We start from the raw sequence: 22,678 nt of genomic DNA on the forward strand, positions 1-22,678 counted from the left end.
TAAGAAAGCAAACTCTAAAAGTTCAATGAATCCTCGAAAACAGGTAATTCCATAAGGCTACAAAACTTGGAAGCCATTGGTCCTTGGCTCAAGAATGCTCCACTTGGCATACTTCACCGAAACCTGGGTATCTAAGAAACCCCAAACTTATCATAAGGGCATAGAGCTAGGATCTGCAAACCACAAACCTCAGGCTTTCAAGTGGTCAAAAATCAGCTTCAAGAGGACACACAGGAAGAAAGGCATCTGGGAATGTGGCTTCAGATGCTCAGATCCTGAAGAGCAACATTAGATGAAAAAGCAGGACAACAGGATGGCAGAATTCTACAGGAATTCTGTAGGGAAATCGAGCTTCTGTGAGTTACTACTTTTGACAGCTCAAAATTTGCATAAAGCAAATAATTCTATTACATACATTAATGATCTAATTCATTTAAAAACTAATTAAAAGCCCTACTCATACTACTGGGCATAAAAAGTATCTGATTCAATTCTAGCTAAAAATGCAGACATATGGAAGGTTTTCAATATTTCTCTCTTCTGCCTTAAACTTACTATACTCACTTTTCAGCAGCTGTCTCTTCCTATGGCCTCAAGGTCCACAGTTACAGTGAATATTTTTAGTATTACTTTAATAATGTGTTATTCTTTTGGTACGATCCAATAGACAATGTTCTTTTGCATATCATGTTTTGTTTAATTAAAAAAGAACAGCATATGTTCTGCAATATAGAGAACTGAATTATAGATGCATTAACTCAAAGCTTTCCTTCATATTTTATATAAAAATATAACACCACAGATTTCTGTGTTTACTGAATTGATATGTATATAAAACAGACTTCAGTACTATCAGACAGCTAATTAAAATGGTGGAAAGAAAACAGTTATGTTAAATTGAAGTTCTTGGAACTTAAGCTTATAGTTTCAAAGTCTATGGGAACAGCTACTGTATTACATTTCCCAAAGCAGAATTTATTTGGATAGTATGAGATAAAACTCTAGCAAATACCTTTTGTGTCCTTTTTCCAATGAATATTAAGATGATTTAAGTGTTGCTTATATATAATAGCCTTATTATAAATAATTCTCAAACAATACATTTCATTTTTACTTTGAATGACTTCTGAAGTGCTACATATGTGCGAAGTGCCTCTTGTATCACAGTAAGCTATTAGAAAATAGGTCATTTAAATAGCTCTCTGATTATATAGAAAAATAATTTCCTCAGCTTTATCCCACTTATACAAATGACATCTTAAAACACTTCAGCTTCGTGTACACGTATCACAGCAGAAATGCCTCAAAAACAGTTACAACACTATAAACCACAACAGGTATAACAATCATACAAGCTCTAACTCAGCATCTACCTAATGTAACCTTTACCTAGGACAACTTTAACCCGCAGGTTTCCCCTAACAGAAAGGCTTTACTTACAAACACATGCATACCAATATAAACCTTTGCAAGCTTAAAACAAACACTCTTTCCTACAGGAGAAAAGGAGTTCTTGTACCATACCTGTTATTATATAGGCCTAGGTGTACAGTAAGACAATTACAGCCTTTCCCACCACCACAGTCATGTGCCCCTTATAAAGGAAGTCACATGCCTTTGTAGAGCACTTATTTGCTGTGCCTAGGCACAGCTTCCTAGCTGTTCCTTTACAAACTTTTACCTCCAGAGCAAGAGATTACTGCCTTAATATAGGTAAGTAGATAGCTTATGTTCTCTTGTATATACCATGGGAGGTAGATGTGAGGAGGTTTGTCTGCTATTGTATTCTATTGTAACATAGCTAAGATTTGAAATGTTAACTTCTGTAACCCAAGTGATAACTACATATGTGTTTCTATGCAGAAATACTATTCCACTTCAACTGTTATTAAACTCCCAGTAATTCTAGCTATCCCTGCAGTTATAAGAGTAATAGTCTTGACACTTTTCACTTTTTAAAAAACACCAACGTAAAACTTGAACTGGAAACTCACCTTTCACATACAGAGACAAAAGAAGAGGCAGAAGGATCAGAATTGCAACAAATATATCTCCAGAAACAGCACTAGTAAAAGAAGCAAACCTAAAATGTTGTGTGGTAAAAGCATTGTAATATTTGCGACTCAATGTGGCTTTATAATTTTGAGACTTCTTCTTTTTAAAATAAATTGGTTTACTTATGTATCTCTACCAGCCTATCAGGTCAGATACTGAAGTAGCTACAGCTGCATAATAGCAACTAGTAATGAAGTGATCTCTGTCAATGAAATTAGCAGGAACTTGTGCTCTGTTTTCTATCTACAAAGTAAGCATCATTCATGCTGAACGGTGTGAGTAAAAGTGAACTTGAACACATATTTTGCATTTTTCTTAAACAAAAGCAGATAAAAATGCCTCATAGCTTGCTGCTTATAAAATCTTGCCTGGGGAATTTCATTGTTTAGCAACACACGGGTACAAAGCATATATATTTTGAGCACAGATGGCTTCCTAACTGAGCACTCACTTGTTTTCATTACTGTGCTCTAATATCACAAATCTTTCATATTTATTATGTTAAGCTGCTAAGGTGCCAGACAAGTCACCTTTTTCTGAATTTACTATTTACTTCCAAATGCAATGCATATGGAGTGAGTAAGACTATAAACTTTCATTTTAAATGTTAACACCATTTCAAGCATCTTGAAACAATATGTAAACATCTAGCAGCAGCAAGATGGTTACATATCTTCTTAAAGGCTACTGTAAGCAGCATTTGGAAATTCTCTCAGTAGAAACACCACTGGAAAAAACCCTAAGTTTCTACCTTTCTTCCACAAGGGAAACAAACAGCTTAACATTCACTGACAGTACTAAGGGGGAAACTCAAAAATATTCCCACTACAAAAGCAGGACAGTTAGCTTGGTGAAAAGTAGTCATCTCTGTGCAAAAGCCAGGAAGCCTCCTGAAGTATCTGTCATAACAACTTGCATTTCTCCTAATGTACTAGGAAACACTAAACGAGTGAATTGCAGAAATTGTTAGGCAGCCATACTGATATTTATGGAAGCTCTCCTGATTATCTCTGACCTTTATGGTGTTAATAAAGGATTTGTTTGTCCAATTACTGTAACACTGTTGTGTACAGACCTTTAGAATGAATATTGGTGTGGAATGTATACTGATGTTCCTGTGATATCCACAGGAAATAGACTAAGCATAACTTTAAGCCCTGAATTTGTCCAAATCTGTAGAGAAATGACTGCATGCACCTCATCTGTATGAAAGGTAGGTGTAAAAATATATTGAAGTTCAGAGACTGCAATACAGTAGGAGAGGAGGTAAACCAGTCAGACCTGGAATTGCAGAATTTGTTCTGACTGTTGAAAAGACAAAGTATAAAACCTGAATTAAAAATTTGTGTTAGTACTGATTTTAAAGCTTGTCTTAGAACTGTTCCAGCTTTGTGCATTTCAGCAGCAAAAGTAACTGGTTCTGTACCCTCCCTCATCTTTCGGTACACTTGGGTGTACTCTCCCTGCTGCTAAAGGTTTCAGTGCATAATTAGTATGTAAGGAAAATGGGTATACAAGCACTGGAATGTGGGGCAATGGCTTTAAGGGTTACAGATCACTTGTTACCACTTCCTCTCACACAGGAAGACAGAGACTAGTACTTGCCACTCTTCTGATGTAGATCAAATCACATTATATCTCATGTTGATACTGTAGCTGTAAAGATAAAGTCACAGTACAGAATACAGAGCTACTGAACACCTGTTCTTTCAACAGGCATGAAAAGGAAGAAAACATTCATTCTCTATAACATTCATTCTCTATAACTTGCAGTTAGATATTATTTTAACTGGATGGACATCTTGCACATGCTCATCCGGTCTGAACACATAGAGTGAAGCCCATCTATGTAAACATCATTCTTCTGCACAGCTGTTTATCCTTTCAACAGTTCTGTTCTCAGGATTCTTTCCTAATTTAGCCTTAGTAGTACTCTGCCCATAACCTACTTTGTGGGACTCGTTTTGCATTTTGACCTAGGTCTTCTATAATTTGGACTAAGCTCTATGCAATTTTGTTCAGTCTGTAAAGTATCATTCCAGATTATGACATTTGAAAAGTTTCAAATGGATTTTTATTAAGGTTTTGCAGAAAACAGCAGCTCAGAGTATCAAGTACTTGTTCATTTAAGACATTTTCAAAGTTCAGATGCTAGGATCCCACCTTACTGTGCGAGAAAATGTATGATACTATAGGCAGGTGAAAGAAAAAGCACATCAACAACTGAAGACAAAGTGCAATGAAATGTTTAAAACATAACTGACCTTTCAAAAGGACATACACCCTGTTAAAATCTACTGACCTATGAAGATTACTACACCACTTTAGGTCCAATGGCAATTCAGTCAACAGTACCTGCCACCTCTTGCCTCTGGCTGAGATTGGCCTTTTGGGCCTTCTTTTCTAGATGCACAAAGTGGGCTTGCTTGCTGCCAGGGGGCTAGGGTAGAATCATAGAATCATTACGGTTGGAAAAGACCTTTAAGATCATCAAATCCATCGACTAACCCAACACTTCCAAGCCCATCACTAAATTAAACTCTATCACTCAGAAACTCATCTAGGTGTCTTTTAAATATCTCCAGGGATGGTGACTCCACTACCTCCCTGGAAAGCCCCTCTCTGGAATGCTTAATAACTCTCTAAGTGAAAAAATTCTTCCTCATTTCCAATCTAAACCTTCCTGGTGCAACTTGAGCCCATTTCCTCTTGTCCTATCACTCATTAGTGGACAGAAGAGATTGACTCCCACCTCACTACAATCCCCTTTCAGGTAGCTGTAGAGAGTGATCATGTCTCCTCTCAGCCTCTTCTGCTCCAGACTAAACATCCCCGGCTCCCTCAGCCACTCCTCATAACACTTGCTCTCCAGACCCTTCACCAGCTTCATTACCAACCTCTGGATATGCCCCAGCACCTCGGTGTCCTTCTTGTAGGTATTGTACATTGTAAGCATTCTACAGCCAGGTACACAGAATGCCAGTGACCATCTCTGTTGCAGTTAACTTTATACTTTTCCACCCCCTTAAATTGTGTTGATTATTAGAAATTTATGATAAACCAATTCAAGCAATTTGAATTGCACAATTTGAATCTAAGCTTTTTCAATTGTTTTTGGGTGCATATGATACTTATTTTAGATTTTGTAATCTAGAAGGCCTACCCACTATGTGGAAATAAAAGATGTGGATTTAAACATCTTCTTAAACAGTGTGGCTGAAGATACTTCTGACGAATTAGAGGTCCAATTTTAAATACTGGGCATGCAAAAGCAGCTTTTTGTAAATGCTGCCATAGGAAGAAAGAACTCAAAACTTACAACTCCAGCATCCTTGTAAGCTTCCGCCTCTTGACAAGCTTGATCAACAATCTGAGTCAATGGAAGAGAATTTCTTGGTGTCCCTGTAGGAATAATACTGCTTACCTCAGGGCATGCACAAACCAAAACCACATACAGTAACAGCCTTCAGGTAGGACAACTGTAGAGAATGGCATACTGAAATAGTGAGAAACGGGGTAAATTTGCTAAAAGGCTGTTGCATCTCCTTGTGACATGTCTTAGTGACATCTTGTTCCATAGCTGAACTTGACAGATTTGCTGTCATCATTTGGTTCCTAAACTTATTTCACAAACTTGAGGACAATCTGCTTATGATCTCTTATTGCACCAGGTCTGGTCTTAGCTTTTTATTCCTGTACTTATTACAGCTTACCCTGCATCACATGATGCTCCATGTAATATAACCTATGGCAAGGCCAACTCCTGATCTGCAGAATGCCTGTGCTAAACACCAGGCAAAATTCTTAAGGGAAACTCATTGAACTCCCTGGACAAATCCATGTGTGTTCATTTGTGCTAGGAAGCATATATACTTAAGATAAAATACAATCAACCTTGCAGATTAGAATTTAAGATAGTTAATGAGTTTCCTGTAAGATCAACTCCAAAATCTTTTCTCATATTTGGGCTCGTAAAGCCAGGCCTTGAGAGTCTGAAATGGGGACTGCAAGAAGTTCTCTGACACTTTTGTTAGATGGTCTGATTTCAGAGTGGGGAAAATTGGATACAGTGCCCTGAGGCAGCTTCTAGGAAAACAGGGAACACTGGGAGCCTCGGGCACCAGCTTGTCAAGAGGAAGGTCAGCTGGTATAATGAGCTCTGCTTACCCTGAGCCCCTGGAAAGGTGGACGAGAAGGCCAGGGTGGAATAAACCCAGACAGTTTTCTGAGAGCCTTGTTGCTTCTTGGGACCTGTGACAGTTCTGACCAACATCTATCCTGTCCAAACGCTCATCTGCATAACTTCCTAGCCATTACTTCTTAAAACACAGCAGTGGAGAGCCCATCAAAACCAAAACCTTGTTTTCTCAGCCTAGCTCCCACTACGGAAACGTCTCCTGCCCCTTTAACCATTAGAAAGGGGAGGATACCCAAATCTGTGGCACTTCACGAGAGGCCGCAGCGGCGGCAGAAGGCTTCCAGGGCCGACGCCGGGCTAACGTGGGCCGCCGAGGAGAGGGCAGCAGTGCCGGTGCCACCGCCGACTCCGCCGCCGCTTACCTGGCAGCGCTCCCACGTGCACCACCCCGACGACAGCCGCCTTCAGCCGCCCGAAGAGCCCAGGCGGCCCCATGTCCTGAGGGGAGGGACAGAGGGGAGACGAGGTCAGTGTGGCGGGCAGGGCCCGGCTGGCCATGGCGGCGGCCCGCCTCCTGCCGCGGACAGGCCAGGCCCGTTCCCGCCCGCGGGCGGACGTTTCCGTTCCGTTCCGCTCAGCTCCCCTCAGTTCAGCTCCCATCCTGCCCTGTCCTGTCCTCTCCCTTCACCTCCCCTCACCCCGTCCCGCTCCGCCCCGGCAGCGTCCACCTGCGGCAGGCGCGCGCGCTCCTGTCGCTGCCGCCGCTGCCACTTCCGCGTCGGCGCCGCCGGCCCCGCCTCCGGCCCCGCCTCCGGCCCGGCCCCGGCCCCGCCTCGCCGGCCCCGGCGCGGGATCTCGCGCCCCGCGGCGCTGCGCGGCCCTGCGCCGCTTCCCTCGGGCCCGCCGGCGGCGCCCCGCCGCGCCCCCCGCAGACTCCGCCCCGGCCGGGCGCCGGCCCCTGGCGCCGCGCGCGGGGCCACGTGTGCGGGCGGGCGGGGAGGCGGCCCCGCGCCGCGCGTTTAAATGTCCCGCTCGGCGCGGGCCGCCCTGTGCGCAGGGACGGGAGCGGCCGCGCCGTGAGGCAGGAGGCGCCCGGCGCAGCCCGCCCGCGCTCCTGCCCTGCCCCCGCGCCCTGCCAGCACCGCTGCCGGCTGGGCGCCCGCCCGCCCTCCCGTTCATCCACCCACAGCCCTCAGCTGCGAAGGTCCGGGGCGGCCGGCGCGGTGGTGAGTGCGCGAGAGCGCGGGTAGGGGCCGGCGGGCGCCCCTGTCGCCTCCCGCTGTGCCCGGCTGCGGGGCGGGGGGAGCCGGCGGGGCCGGCCCGGGGCTGCGGCCGCCCTTTCCGCGCCTTGCGCCCGCGCCTCCGCGGTCCTTTGTGGAGGCTGGGGCCCGGGCCTGCTCGGCCGCTGCCCGCACGGCGAAGCTCTCGCCCTGACCTGGCCCAGGCGGGCACCATGCGCCGAGAGAGGTGAGTCCGCCGGCCCCACCGTTCGCCAGGCCCTGTAGGCCGAGGTCTCGATTGGGCACCCCTGGGGAGGCGCCCCGCGGCTCCCTTAGCTTCTCCTCTCTTGGCAGCGACTGTGTGGAGGAGAAGGCTCCCGCCAAGGGGGACGGGGCTGCGGAGTGCACCATGCGAGCCCGCAAGAGGAAAGCCGATGTGGCCACGGTGAGTGTGGGCCCGGCCCTGCCCGGCGGCCCGCGCTGGTGCCCGTAGGCCAGCGCCTGCTCTGCCGCCGGGTCCTTGCCGCCTTTTGTTGGGTGTGTGAGGGCCATGTGGTGCTCAGGGGAGTGGGTAGGCGGTGGTCAGTCACGGGGCTGTGACCCTGAGGGATTCGATGTGCATCGCAGTGGTGGAAGGTAACTTGTCCTGTAGTTTGTACTCCTGAAATTATATATTCTTTCTTGTAGTTCTTACAGGATCCCGATGAAGAAATTGCCAGCATAGAGATGACTAGAAAAAAGCAGTATGAAAACCAGGTAACAGATTTTGATTTAGATCATACTCCTATAATCTTTCTCGGCCCTGTTATTATTTTACAGTACCTCATTTTTATTATGAACATGGTGCAACAGCTCTGCAGCTACTGCATATGCTGTAGCAGTGAGCAAGAGGGACTGTCTACTCTGGCTGATGAATAGTGCAAAACACTTTGGGTCATACAGGTTGCTTTGGAGTCTTTGCAGGAGATGAGGCCTATGTTGATCTAAAACATCATGTTACTACTTCAATATATCCAACTGTCCTAGTGTTGCATAGGTGCATCTTACAGAAGCCTTAATATGCATTTAGGCCCACATGGAGAGACTCTGCATTGACCTCTCTAGAAAGTTGCAAGAGTACAGCTTATGTGCTGTACCTTGCAGCCAAAGCACAAGACACTGAAGCATACAAACAGAATTATCTTTTGAGATGATTCAATTTGCAGACATGTTTCTACTTGCATATCACCTGTGACCAGGGTTAAGATCCCCCTTTCCTTCCATCGTCAGCTCCCTTCCTGTTGGCAGGTGTCGTTATTGGACTGACAGAGTACAATGTTCCTGGTTAGAACTTTGAAACCTATGGTAGCCACTAATGCAGTAGTAAAACAAACTTCGTTTCTCTGCAGAACAGAGGGATCATTTCTGTAAAGTCACTTTAGCTGTGGAAGTGAGGCCTGGAGTGGAGGTTAGTAGTTTTCTCAGTCAGACATTTAAGTTAACCTGAGTTACAAAGTCAAGACTAACTTTAGTAAGTGTCTTCTTATTCCGGTCCTAAAATCTTTGAACCTGAGATGCTGTTGGTATCTATATTGGATGATATGTTGCTATATGGTGTTGAAAGCAGGATGCCCACTCTAAATAAAAGAGAGTAGTCTGCTTTCTGAAAAAGGTTTATTCCGCTCTTTTCTTCTGCATGCACACACATGCTTGCTCAGTCACTGTCACTAGGACTTCAGCCTGTTAATGCACGTGCAGGATGATACTGAAGCTGCAAAAGTCATGATCGGGAAACACAGACCCATACTTATTTGGTACATGAGGCTATGCATAATGTGGCACATCTAGTCAGAAGTGGCAGCTGGAAGTTCTAAGACTAAAGTGCTACTATAACAGATGGGCATCATTGTTTGGAATGGCCTCTGCTTGTTGCAACTGCGTATACTAGTTATCAGTCAACATATTAAGCAGGGCTCAAATGGTGAGCATTTAATGAGGGGATCTCTCCTTCCCTTCTGTCTTTCTTTTGTGCAGTATATTAAACTAATTTCTCACTTCTGACAAGGAAGAGCTGCCTGTCCTTCACCACTGCTCTCTCCTTCACCGACAGATTCATTCTTTTTGAGCTGAGGAAGAGCTTCTTGTGCATGTTTATTCAATAATAGTGAGGTATTGTTTAAAAACCCCTCAGTAGAGACACAGTTTTGCCTCCTTCCAGAAAAACAGTGGAAAGAGACTTGAAATATATTTTGCATATGTTGGCCTTTAACTTTGAAAGTAGATGAAGGCTTCCATTCTTTTTTTTTGTTCTTGTTTGTGTCTTGTCCTGGTAGCCGTTTCAAATTAGCTTCAGGAATGATGTGTAAATTAAAACTTGGACAACTTAGGCAGTAGGCATCCAAAATATTTACTTGGGAATTTTTCAAGTGGAGATTAGGACACTGTTGGATATGGCTCTTTGATTCTGTAAGCCACAAATAAAAGGGATACCTGTGTATCCATCCCTACATAGAGAAGGTTTTTTGTTGTGACAAAGTAGCCAGATTGTTACAGATCCGTTTTAAAAAAGCTAACATTTGGCTGCACAGCAGCAGCTCTTCAGTCTATGGTGTGACACAAGCTATTTTCTGATATAAATTGCCATGGGCCACTAATGAGAATATGTTTATGGTTCCAGCAGCAGTATAGCAGGCTTGTATGATAGCCAGTGAGATAGAATTGTTGTGCCTCAACAGAATAACTAAAATGCAAGTAGCTATAAATCCACTGCAGTCTATACCACATGACTTGTACATTAAATAAATTGTTTACTGATGCCAGTTTATGCACAAGGCAAAATATCATAGTCACATCCCACTTTACAGCATCTTCATAGTCAATTCATTAGTTTGCTTCTGTTGAACATAAGGCCTGAGTTCTTAATTAGGATGCCGTTACCCGTTATGTGCTGAAAGGGTGGCTATATCATCAGGTTTGTGACAGCAGAATATTGCATAAATTCTGTGTTTGATTTTTAGAGAACTGGCACTGCTGTAATTCTGATAGTAATTCTCATATTAATTCTGGCTGCTTTCTGTGAGCAGACACACTTCCAAGGCTTCGTGTAAAACAAAATTAATCTAACTAGACAACAGTCATCTCTGCAATTGTGATACAAATTACATGGCCACCTCCATCTAGAGTGGAGAATTTAAACTGAAAGTTGTTTTCTTTAGGTGAAACTGATGTTTTCAGGTGAAAAGAAGATAGAGTAAACTCAGGAAATAGTTTTGATCAGTCTCTCATTAGACTTTTTCCAGAGTCTGGTCTTACTGTTGTCAGAATGTCATACCTAACTGGCTTGAAAATGTCCTACAAACTGTTTCTTTAAATACTCTAGGTTATTTTTGAAAGATCCAATTTATAAACAAACAAATAAATATCCCAAAAACAATTTGTAAGTCTTCAGGCAAATAGATAAAGAACATAAATTATATGCAAGTTGAGACCTTGACTTGGCCAAATCTGGGACGGTAATATTCAGACTCTTAGCAAATTAAAAGTAGTAGAAGCTCCTATGCTATTCAGAAAGAACTGGAACAATTTAGTAATGTGATTTGCTCTTCTCTTCCTTATATTTATTCTGGGATCCCTTCCTGATGGCAAAGAAAACCCATATACTTAAAACTAATGCATCCCATGAGTGGAAAATGGCTAGAATTATAGGTCTTACTGTTTCTCGTGGGCAAACTAAGACTGCAGTCTAGTAATTGATATTGATGTCTCCCTGTTACAAGGTGCTGTTTTTTAGGGTAAGACAACAGGCCTGTCCCCATCCTGTTCCTTGGCCTTCTTTTTCCATGCTGAAAATCCTCTGCCCTTGCTGTTTTAATACAGTTCTTGATTACCTTCTTCCTTTGCTTTCCTACTGCCTTCCTTGCCCTGCCCTGTGGAAGCTGCTTCTGGTGGCTCCCAGCTCGCGTTGAGATGCACAAGTATCTCAGTAGGTTGTATTCTTAGGTGTGGCTGCTTTGCTGAAGGTTCTGCCTGTAACTGATAATCCAAGTGGTCACCTTTTGTGTATGACCTTTATGCCTGAAGGATGTCCAAAAAATCTGTTTACAAGTGTTTGGTATATCAATGAATGATGACATGCTGCAGGAGACTGAGGGGTGGGAATGTTTGAACTTAAAAAAAACCCAACAACTCTTTTTCTTTTTTCTTTTCTTTTTTTTTTTTTTTGAGCTGTTTGGGTTTCACTGCTCCGATGGATTTCTTTGGTCACCTACCTTCTGCCTTTCTCAGTGCTCCTTAACAAGTCTCATGTCCTCAGTTCAGTTTCTCCAATCTATATCTAGTTCTCAGGTCTGAGATACAAATCTATATCTCTGATCAACTGTTCCATTCCTGTCTGGAATGTGAGCATGTGTGTCCCTAAGCTTTCTTGCTGGGATCATTGTAGATCTGAAGAGGCAGCTTTGCCCACTGATATTTTTTTTTTTTTTCGCTTGCATCCTACTCAGCTTCTGTTTGCCTCAAATGTAAGTCCAGGACTGTAGGATTTCCTCCTCTAGGCTGCACAGATTCTCTAACATCTGTCACTTTTTGGCAGCTCCTTGCTTTTGGGTTGGCTCTGTGCAAGTCCAAAGGAAGCTCTTCATGGTTTCCTCACACCCACCCCACCTTAAACTGTTTCTTTTTTCAGTGGTAGCTCTCATTTCCTTACTGTTACAGTGTGACATAATGCAGTTTCTTGATACTGTTTCTTAGTTTTGGTTGTCTTGGTAAATCTGATGTAAAAATTCAAGAGTCTGGTTATTATTGTTATTTTCTCCCAACCCAAATCAATGCCAGCGCTATAGTGTTCCCTCAGTTACCCTAATTCAGACTCCTATCTCCCTTCCTGGTAGCTTCTTGCTTTTGAGGGCCTTGCACATTTATTTCCTTCTTGTCTCTAACTAAGCTATAATCTTTTTCAGTTGTATCTTTTCCACAGTTGTCTTGGTGAGTGATGTTATCTAGTCAAAAACTTTTGGTTTACTTCTCAAAATAGCTAAGAGGCTCTTGACCCTTGATCTGTATTTTCTTATAGATGATTGGGGATGGTGAAATCTCTTAGTTATTGTCTTTGCTGCAGTGTACTATGTGAGTTATTTACTCACAGCTACTGTGTAGCCCTTGTCCTTCAGAAGCTGCTGGTGTAGTAGGCACATTTAAATAGATATTATATCATGTACTGCTTTTCTGTTGGTTTGCTGATTAACTGATAAGGCAGCACTTCTCCAAAGGCTGTTGGCAGCTGGGCTTGCTGTGCAGTTTGGAGGACGATGAGTGACTAAAGTCTAGCTTTGAGGGAGGACAAAAGTTAATTTAAAGCAATGCTAATGTGACACTTATTTTTCAAACTTTCAATTCATAAGGAATCTGTCAAGGTAAAGTTACTATTCCCTTTTTTGCTTCTCTCTACACAGTTAAATCATGGCACGGCACGATATGTAGCTATACTAGATTTGCATGTAGAACTCCAAGAAAAGCTACTCATCTGTGTGTCAGTAACTCAAAATTATGAAACAGTCCTAGCTGTGAGTGAACTGTGAAATGTGGTTTTTGTTTCATCAAGTTGGTGGTTTCTCTTTCTGAAGCTGGTGCTTAGAGGGTAGCCATTTTTCTGAAAAGTGATGTCATTTGTAGGAAAGACAGGGCAAAAATCAGGTGTGGAAGCTTCTTTTGAGAGACAAAATTTAATGTAGAGCATTTTACTTGCTAGCTCCTAATGATTCTTCTGAAGCACATGAGGAATCTTGTTAAGGAGTTCTGTCCTTTTAGTGATGCAGAACAGATCAAGTTGCAGCAAGATGGCTGACTTCACTTTTGGGCAAAAATGCCAAATTTTGATTTGCTTAGGCATGATGACATGAGGCTGGCTTTGTCTTCTACTGCAAAAAAAAAAAATCCAAGCAGTATTTTCCTGGGAACTCTGTAAAGTGTACTTCAAGGTCTTGTTTAACAGTTAGCTGGGAGAAAAGTAAACCTAAACTTAACTTCTGGTCCAAGTAAAAGGGTATGATGGGTGAAGGGTTGGACATCTGATGTTTGTGGACCTTGGCAAAATTCTATATGTGAAATAGCTTGAGGTTTAGTGGTAATTGCTTAACATATATGTGTTTTTTGCAGTGATTCTGAAAACAACTGGATAGGTGTTGTGGCTTTTTTCATCTTGGTGCTACAAGATGAATGAGCAGGAAAAATTTTATGAACTACTGTTTTGCTGTGTTTATTGTCAAAGTTGCTTTGCTTGGAACTATGGCTTCAGAATGGCATCTATCCCTTACCAGAAATCTCGACCTTGTATTTGTATAATTATAATCACAAATTGAATTTTAAAGTTCCGTCTGATTGCTCTATACCTGAAGGCAAGCATCTTGCTTTCATGTCAAATATTTTTGGTAAAAACAAAATGCAACATTGTCAGTGGAGATTCTGATTTGGATTTTTTTCCATGTAACAGTTGTGGTTGTTCAAAAGAACAGGGTGTATGTTCTTCAGCTTTAGTTGCAACCTCACTCTACTGTGAAAATAAGCACCACCTCTCTACTCAGCACTGGTGAGGCCACAGCTGGAGTACTGTGTCCAGTTCTGGGCTCCCCGGTACAAAAGACTTGAACATACTAGAAAGAGCTCAGCAAAGGGCCACTGAGATGATTAGGGGACCAGAGCATCTCCTTCATAAGGAAAGGCTGAGAGACCTGGGGGTGTTTAGCCTGGAGAAAACAAGACTTGGGGAGATTGTATCAATGTATATAAATACTTGAAGGGAGGGTTTAAAGAAATGGAATCGGGCTCTTTTCAGTGATACCCACTGATGGAAGAAGAGGAAATAGACACAAACTGAAGCACAGATTTCCTCGGAACATCAGGGAGTACATTTTTAGTGTGAGTGTGACCAAGCACTGGCATGTATTGCCCGGAGAGGTTGTGGAGCCTCTGACCTTAGAGATATTCCAAAGCCTTCTTTATGTGGTCTTGGGTCATTGGCTGTTGGTGTCCATGATGAGCAGGGGGGGTTGGACAAAACGACCTACAGAGACCCCTTCCCATCTCAATGATTCTGTGCAGCTTGAAGAGCTAATCCTAGTTTCTGTCATAGTTTCTTTCCAATGTCTTGTCTTCTATTTACAGCTAAAATTATTATTTAATAAGACACAGTATAAAATCTTGTATTTTATTTAATAGCCATCCTGGAATAATGTTCACAAAAATGCCCATATGCTGATTCCTACTCCGGATAAAGATGATGATCCAGTTGGTGTTGATTACTCTCACTTCATACATCTAAGTGTTATTCCAACTAGAGCTTCACCATTACCAGTTCTAGGGTAAGTGTGCCATTTTGCTGCTGCCTCCCTGCCTTCCTATTGTGTTATGACTTGAGACTAAACATGTTGATCTGTCTCAGCTGGGCAAACAGAGAGGATGTATGGAAGAATATGATCAGCAAAGAACAGACATACGTGAGGGATAAACTTTATATGCAAAGGCACCCTCTCCTGCAACCTAAAATGAGAACAATCCTTCTAGACTGGCTAATGGAGGTAAGCTTTCCTTGTGAATATTTCAAGTGTGCTTTTGTTGAAGTGTCCTTAAAACTGTTGTGAGTACCTTTTCATGATCTTTGCATAACCCATTTGGCACTAAACACTTGTCTTAATCTTAAAGCTTGTCAATGGCACCAAACTTTAAAAAATTATATAATAGTTTGAACTGATGGTATACAAACTTACAATATATTCCGTTATTCAGTTAGAGTGATGATGGTAATAATAAATTTGTCCCTAAAGCTCTGTGGTATTAGCTTTTTGAGGTCACACTGCAGATAAAAGCTACACAATTTATTATAAAGTCACTGTAAGAAGGAAGGTGTGGTGAATTGGAGACCAGAGGCATCTCTCAGCCTCCGTGTCTGGCATGTAGAAAGTTTAAGAGTCTTTTTTGCTGTTTGGATGACTTCATGGTGGAGTCTCTGTTCTCAGTTCTAAAGGATTTATGAGAACTTTGTCTTTTGAGGTATGGAATGATGCCTCTTTGCAAAAATGAGGAACTGATGTTCTGACAATGTTAGAACATGTGCTTGCATTTCCTGAAAGGGTTTTCACTCTGATCTCTTTGTTTTGGGAGTTAGTGTAGTGGCAGTCATGTTGTGTCAAAGGGAACTGTTTTGCTCTTGCTTAGCATATTACTTCACAGTGGCAGTGAAGCAGAAAGCCAATGTGAATTTTATGTCTAGCTCTTGCTTTTTTTAAAAAATACATCTATAGCATCTGTGTTTTACTTTCTAACACTGTTCTTGACCTTTGTAATCTCTGATGTCTCTCCAGGTTTGTGAAGTCTACAAGCTTCATAGAGAAACTTTTTATTTAGCTCAAGATTTCTTTGATCGGTTTATGGCAACACAGGAGAATGTTGTAAAAACACTACTTCAGCTTATTGGTATCTCTTCTTTATTCATAGCAGCAAAGCTCGAGGTAAGTATCTCCAGCTTTACATAAACATAATGTGAATAGACAGACAGCACACTTACTGTATGCTAGACATATTTTGTCAGGCTCTGTGGGGTTTGATGCTTTGACTTTTCAGCAGAGACAGAAAAAAAATCTTTTTTTTTCTTTTCAAAATGCTTTGTATTTTTTTTAGAAGTGACCAAAATTAAGACTGTCCGACAGCACAGTATACCTCTAGTCTTTGCAGTCGTACAATGAATCTAAAGTTTTTAATTGCACTTGCCAAATGAATTTTTGGCTGGTTTCTGTATACAGAGACCACTTGTTGCAATTCAGTTGTCCGTGGAGTAACTACTGGATGATAGTCTGAGCTATTCTTTGTGTACAAATTAAACCACTAAAATACATAGTCCTTTCTAAGTTGTTAGTTTGTCTTTTAAGTGCATTATTCTTCGATCTGTTCTTCTCAAGAAAGGGATAAAAAGCTTTTTCTTTAGGATATACTGTCTCAGTGGATCTGTAGTCAATCATAAGTCATGTTGCACCTATCTGTCAAAAGTAAAAGGTGAAGACCATGAGCAGGAAGGTTGAACAAGAAATCTGTGTATATTAAAGGCAGAGTAAAACCACTGTGAGTTAGAGTGGGGGGTTGCTTCTTTTTTTCCCCTCTGTTTTGAAACACTGAAGTAGTGGTGGGTTGGTTTTTTTTTTTCTTTTTCAGATTTTCTGTAAGTACATAAGACTAGTTACAACCTATTCCACAAGTGAATACTTGATCTATCTTTCAGGAAATTTATCCACCAAAGTTGCACCAGTTTGCCTATGTTACAGACGGAGCTTGTACAGAAGACGAAATCCTCAGTATGGAATTGATCATTATGAAGGTAATAATTCAAAGTGCAATTAGTTCTGCTTTAGTTTTTAAAAACATCTGGCATAATCAGACTAAAAGCAGAGAGCCTCAGTTAATCTTATGTGCTTCTAAGAGGCACAATTTCCTTTCTAATTGGAAAACAGTGCTCTCTAGGTAACAAGTGATTTCAAGTGTCCACCAGTATGTGCATATTAACAAGAAAGGAATCGTTCCCTGACCCTATTGGCAGGAGTAGGTACAGGAGAGGATTACATTTGTGTGTTTCAAAGATGCCTTGATGAAATGGAATTACAGCTTCTGATTTGGGGAAAATAAAGTTGCATGGTTTAAGTTAGGAGCTCATTATCGATACTGAAGTCTTGTGCATGTCTGATCTTTCAGGCTCTTAACTGGAACTTAAATCCACTGACAGTTGTTTCATGGCTAAACATCTACATGCAAGTTGCATATTTAAATGAGCTTTATGAGGTATTGCTACCACAATATCCACAGCAAATATTTGTACAAATAGCAGAGGTAAGACTACTTCCTTGAAATGCTGATTCACCTGAAGAAGTTCCTGTAGTAGAAGAATATGTTGTTATTAAACATGTGTTGTCCTGTAGCTCTTGGATCTCTGTGTGCTGGATATTGGCTGCTTGGACTACACATACGGAGTACTTGCAGCTTCTGCTTTGTATCACTTCTCCTCATCTGAATTGATGCAGAAAGTTTCAGGTATTGGCATTTATAAACTAAGTTTAATGTGTTTACAAATGTTAAGTCTTCATTCAGTCAGGTAAACATATGTCTTCTCTTCCAGGTTATGAATGGTGTGAGATAGAGGAATGTGTAAAGTGGATGGTTCCCTTTGCAATGGCTATAAGGGAAGTAGGAAGCTCCAAACTCAAACACTTTAGAGGTGTAGCTCCTGAAGACTTGCACAATATACAGACGCACATAAACAGCTTGGATTTGCTGGTATGTATATGCATAGTGAAGACAAAAGCTGCCTCTAAGTCTCCTACACCTTGCTTCTTCTTTGGTTAGAACGTGCAGTAAACTTAAAGCATTATCAGATTGAGACTGAGTATATGTGGATGCTAAAAGGTGTAAGATTGTGCTCCAGGTGCAAAGTTCTTGGGACAGAGACCTGACTTTTTCAGTATTTAGTTTAAAAAAGTGATTGCGACTTAGACCTTTCATCTCAAATGGCAAATAATTACTCGGGAAATCAGAAGTGTATTTCTACCCTTTGGGATGCTTCAAATATTGTATACTACCTCTGTTTCCCATAGAGAAAGATTTAATACAACCTTATCTGAAAAAAGAGAAAGACTGATCTCGTGGGACTGCTATGTGACAGCAGTGGTTGACAAAGAAGTTGAGCAAGAGTGGTGTTTTTAGTATGAGAAACTTCCAGAGGATCAAAGTCTTGTCCAACAAATTGTAGTTAATCTAAGCTATTGAAGTCCTTATTTCCTAATTAGGTTATTTAGTTGCAGTAGAAGTCCAAAGCTCTGCTTGTTCAATTGCTTCTGAATTTTGTATTCTTGAAGATACAAGTACCATAGTGCTGTTCGTCAGATTCCAAAAGTTCATACTGACTTCTTGGGGTTTATATTCAATAACTATTGTGTACTGCATGATTTATCAGGTACTGTGAGATACAGATATGCATTTCCAAATTAGCAACCTATCAAGTTATATAACTCTGAATTGTATTGGTCTATTACCTACATATACCAAAGTAAAGATTTTTCTCCTATTCCTGTGCTTTCAGGACAAAGCTCAAGCAAAACAAGCCATATTGGCTGAGCAAAATAGGACTTCACCTTTCCCCACTGGTGGTGTCCTTACACCACCACATAGTAGTAAGAAACAGTCTTCTGGACTGAAGCAAATATGACTTTAGAAACTGTTGACAATTTTGCTGAAGTGCCTGTTCTGCTGGTTCCAACTCTTGTTGCGTTGTGGAAATGCTGCCAGTGAAGTTCATAAGCTTTTATGGATTCTGAAAAGGAAACTTTACTTTTTTTCATGACAGAAGAACTTTTCTATTGGAAATATTTTTATTGAACTTTAAAATATTTTAAAGAAATGGATCAAGTACACCAGCCACTTAAAAGAACACCGAAGAGTGCTCCAAATGCTGCTATGGAGGGTGATGCTTGATGTGACCAACTGTTCAGGGAAAGGGCTTGAAGTTTATTTAGATTAGTTATTGTGCCTGTTTGTCGTTGGGTAATCTGCAGTTATGCTGTTCCCTGTTGACAAATGAGCAAAAAGTACTGTGGAAGACAACATTTCAAAGCCTCTTTTTCAAATGGTTGGCTTACAACTTGATGCCTTTTTAAAAACTCTTTATTGTAAATGCTGCTATGTTTCTGTGTATCCATTTTTTAATAAAAATGCTGTCTAAGACAGCTGGTTTTATGGTATATTCCTATTTTTCTTTTAATTATGGTCAGCTAAGGTTTTTCAGACTGTGACCACTAGTAGTGTGGGAGTTGGGGATGAATAATATAGTAACTATGGCTTTATTTATTTACCACTACTGGCTTATCAATTAAAACTTCCTTTTTGTATATTAAGTTAAAATTGTCGTGTTGAGCTACTTGGATTTCCCTTAGCCAGGTGGCTGGGGAGGGGATAATAAACATGACAAGTATCTGGGGAATCTTTCCACAACTTCCTTGAAATTCTTTAATCATATTGCCTGAACTGTTACACTTGATAGCGAGAAGTGATTGGTATGGAAAGCCTACCTTTTCTTAAAATATAACCATTTCAACTCTGAGGTTTTGTTATAGTCTTTGGCAACTAGCTGTCTTCTCTGCGGAGTTGAATTCTGGAATGGTGTGTGCCTTTTTACAGCAACAGTTGTCCTTCTTGAACTTTGCAAGGTCTGAGAACTCGTAGTAAGTGGTTTACTGGAAAGTTGTGGTTCTGGAGAAAAGGGAAATAGAAATAAATGTTAAAAAAAGGTTGCTTGTTTTTCTTGTGGTGTTCATTTTGAAGAACTTTTCAACAGCACTGAAAATTTCGGAGAGACAACCAGGATTCACAATGTCCTTCTGTAGATTACTTCCTGAAATACAAGTGCTGTAGCATTTAAGTAAAGATGTGTGTTTAGTGTGTTTCATCTGTTTCTAAAAAAAAAATCAAAAACCCAAACCATTAAAAATCATACTTAAAGTGAAACTCTTTATAAATGGGGATTGCATTTTTAATTATTTCTAACTGTTTAGGAAAATACTGTAATAACAGTGCAGATATGATGAACTCTTAACTTTCAGTTTAAGCTAGATGTGACTTTCTGGTTAATACCTAGTAAAGAGTGGCTGCAGGTGTTCCATGTGTTCTCAGCTGTGTGGGAAACCTGTCTGAGAGATACATATTTATCTATGAATGAAACTTCAGATAATGGGCCTCTTTCTAAATTGGATCTCTGCTTTAAGATGGTAATCCTGCTAATTTTATAACTTTCCCCTCACCCCTCCTGAAAGGTCAGCCTCCTTGCTGTGGCAGGAGCAGAGGTCAGTTCAGACTGTGGAGCCTGGGGCTGTGCTTCAGCCCTGGGAGAAATGCAGTGAGGCCTAGAGCTGTGGTACTTTCCAGCAGCTCTGACTTGCCTTAGGAACTGTTTTCTTACTTTCTCATCTTTATCTCGTGCTTCAAGAATCTTTGCTTCTGGTTGTCTTGCAACACATGTAGACACTTAAGTCTGAGTGGGCTGTAATTCTAAGGTAGCTTGAAATTAGCTTCTCTTATCACAGGCTGAAAACCATTTGGGGGAGGAATGTTGCAGCTAATTTAAGGAAGATAATTGTCCCTATTGAATCATAGAAGTGTTGGGTTGGAAAAGACCATTAAGATCATCAAGTCCAACCACTGGCCTCATAGGGCCAAGCCCATCACTAAACCATGTCCCTCAGCACATCATCTACATGGCTTTAAATACCGTCAGGACTGGTGACTTCACCACCTCCCTGGGCAGCCTATGCATGTGTTTAACCACCCTCTCAGTGAAAAAGTTCCTCTTAATCTACAATTGCCACCCTTTCCCTCAAAAAAAAAAACCAAAAACCCAAACTCAAATCCAAGTGAGAGTTCCCTCTCCTTATTTCTTTACCCGAGCGTCCTCTGGAGACAGATTCAGGGCCAGCAGAGAGAAGCAGGTCTGCCTGGCTAGGGGAGAGAAAAAAGTTTAGTATGCTCACAAGCAGGCTGAAGTTTGTGTGAGACAAACTAATATCAAATAGTATGTTCATGCAAGCAGTCTGTGACTCTGAGGATGTTACTGTGACAGGTGGGGAGAGAGCTCTGGGGGAGGCCAGGGTAATGCACCAGGCTGCTGTTCCTGGTGCAGGAGTATGGGGGCTCAATGGCATTGGAGAACCCCTGAAAGTGATTTAGCTGTGCATTGCTGCACACTCCTCAAACTGAGAACGGTCTCTCTCTCTTTAATAGCTGCAGACCAGCATAAAACATACTGCAAAGTAAATTGAATTCTGCAGTAACCCGGGTGGTATGTGATTATCTTCCTCCTCCTGAACAGTTTGTCATAACTATGTATCAAAACCTCACCTTGGTCTGAAAGCTGGGGGCATTGGAGAAACTTTGAACAAGAAAAATGAATCCAAAACTGATTTTGTGTTATTACTTGTATAAAATTGAAAGGTGGTGATAGCTGTGACTGTATTGAAGGAAACAACCCTAAATGAGTGAGCTGAGGCTGCAGTTGTGAGCTGGGGTTGAGGAGGAAGAGCACTGGTGGGCAGAAAGGATGAAGACATGGATGTCTGCACTGTGAGTCTGACAGATGCAAAGCTGATGAGAATCCTGTAGTTACCTAGCAGGAGTTCATAGAAATAGTTGTGCTTAACTTGTCTCCCAGTAGGGTGGTCTGCCTGTGGTTATCTGTCAGCTTCTAGGTCTCAGGTTAGCGTGTCCTCTTGGTTCTCAGGAGTGAAAACATGAAGGGTTTTATTTCACGCTGTGTGCATGAGGTGGAGGTAAGCAGCCATTGCAAGTTTAGTGAGTGCTTGCACAAATACTCAGTCGGATATCCCCTGAGAGCTGCAGGCCCCCAAGTGCTCATGGTCTGGCTCAAATTTCTCTCAATTCCTGGGTGCTGTTTCCTGCCCGTGCAGCACAGCTGGCCTGGCTCTCAGCAGCAGCAGTCTGAACACAGGCAGATGGGTAAAATGCTTCTCTTTCTGCTTGGCTGTGAAGTCAGCTCCAGGATGACTGTAGGAGCTTACTGCAGCACTGCCCCTCAGTGGGGGGGGGCACGATGGAATTGCCAAAGGCTACAACTGGCTTTCCTCCAGGCTTCAGTAGGAGTAACACCCAGCCAGGGCACTGCAAGGTCAGGTAGAAGTCTGTTAGGAAACGAGGCCAATGTGCAACAGGGGAACTGGCAAGTGCACAGACTGACGTTGAATGGACCTACTTTGCCTTGTTTGTTGCGTAAATCTCCTATTTTGGGAACATGCTTCCTCTAGGTACTTAACAAAATGCAGTGGAAGAATTAGACTACTCATACCTTCATCTTCCATATCTTCCTCCCCCACAACCCTCTGCTCTGAAAAAGAGAGATACTAGCACATACTGTGAAATAATACAGGTTAACTCAGACTTTGTCAAGCCTTGAACTTGTTGAGGGTTAAGTACAGCTCCTCCTCTCTGGCAAGGCTGAGGTCAGATTGATCTGGACTCTTGTAATGTCTCTGAGGAGAGATCTCCTGCTAAGATTTGGCATGTAAATGTGGGGTGCAGCTCTGTCCTCTTGTGATGGCTGTGGCAGGATACAGCATGGCTTTCCTTCCTCTCCTGGTTCTTCTGGCCTCTCACCCTAGCCAGCATCACCTGTGCCACAGGGTGCAGACCTACTGAGACTGGGCAGTCAAGGTGGAGTAACCGAGAGGTCTGTTTCTTGCCATGATAGCAC

General features: G+C 41.9%; 2 protein-coding genes across 5 annotated transcripts in view; one reads left to right on the plus strand and one right to left on the minus strand.

Moving 5' to 3' along the window:
* LOC104563245 (uncharacterized protein F13E9.13, mitochondrial) overlaps positions 1-6,976 on the minus strand; it is a 25,710-nt gene extending 18,734 nt beyond the window's left edge. The window contains 3 exon segments of the mRNA XM_062007234.1: positions 5,375-5,457; positions 6,616-6,691; positions 6,922-6,976. Of these exon segments, the coding sequence (XP_061863218.1) occupies positions 5,375-5,457; positions 6,616-6,688 (156 nt within the window). The 5' untranslated portion in view covers positions 6,689-6,691; positions 6,922-6,976.
* On the plus strand, positions 6,678-19,762 carry CCNE1 (cyclin E1). Of its 4 annotated transcripts, none has more exons than XM_062007230.1 (11): positions 6,678-6,719; positions 7,768-7,858; positions 8,101-8,169; positions 14,605-14,747; positions 14,828-14,963; positions 15,747-15,893; positions 16,658-16,753; positions 17,125-17,259; positions 17,349-17,460; positions 17,546-17,703; positions 18,506-19,762. In XM_062007230.1, the coding sequence occupies exons 2-11, from the start codon at positions 7,823-7,825 to the stop codon at positions 18,629-18,631; spliced, it is 1,158 nt and encodes a 385-aa protein (XP_061863214.1). In that variant the 5' UTR covers positions 6,678-6,719; positions 7,768-7,822; the 3' UTR covers positions 18,632-19,762. The 4 variants fall into 4 exon arrangements, with proteins under 4 accessions (XP_061863214.1, XP_061863211.1, XP_061863212.1 ...); XM_062007227.1 differs by lacking the exon at positions 6,678-6,719 and adding an exon at positions 7,500-7,660 and having other exon boundaries at positions 7,750-7,858; XM_062007228.1 differs by lacking the exon at positions 6,678-6,719 and adding an exon at positions 7,500-7,660.
* Positions 19,763-22,678: the final 2,916 nt, after the last annotated feature.

This window comes from Colius striatus, chromosome 14, assembly GCF_028858725.1.
Source record: "Colius striatus isolate bColStr4 chromosome 14, bColStr4.1.hap1, whole genome shotgun sequence".
In the NCBI taxonomy this organism is placed as follows: Eukaryota; Metazoa; Chordata; class Aves; order Coliiformes; family Coliidae; genus Colius; species Colius striatus.

Coding starts and splice junctions, on each gene's coding strand:
- CCNE1 (XM_062007227.1), top strand. Junction 7,859..8,100: donor GGAAAGCCGATGTGGCCACG/GTGAGTGTGGGC, acceptor TCTTTCTTGTAG/TTCTTACAGGATCCCGATGA. Junction 8,170..14,604: donor AAAAGCAGTATGAAAACCAG/GTAACAGATTTT, acceptor TTTATTTAATAG/CCATCCTGGAATAATGTTCA.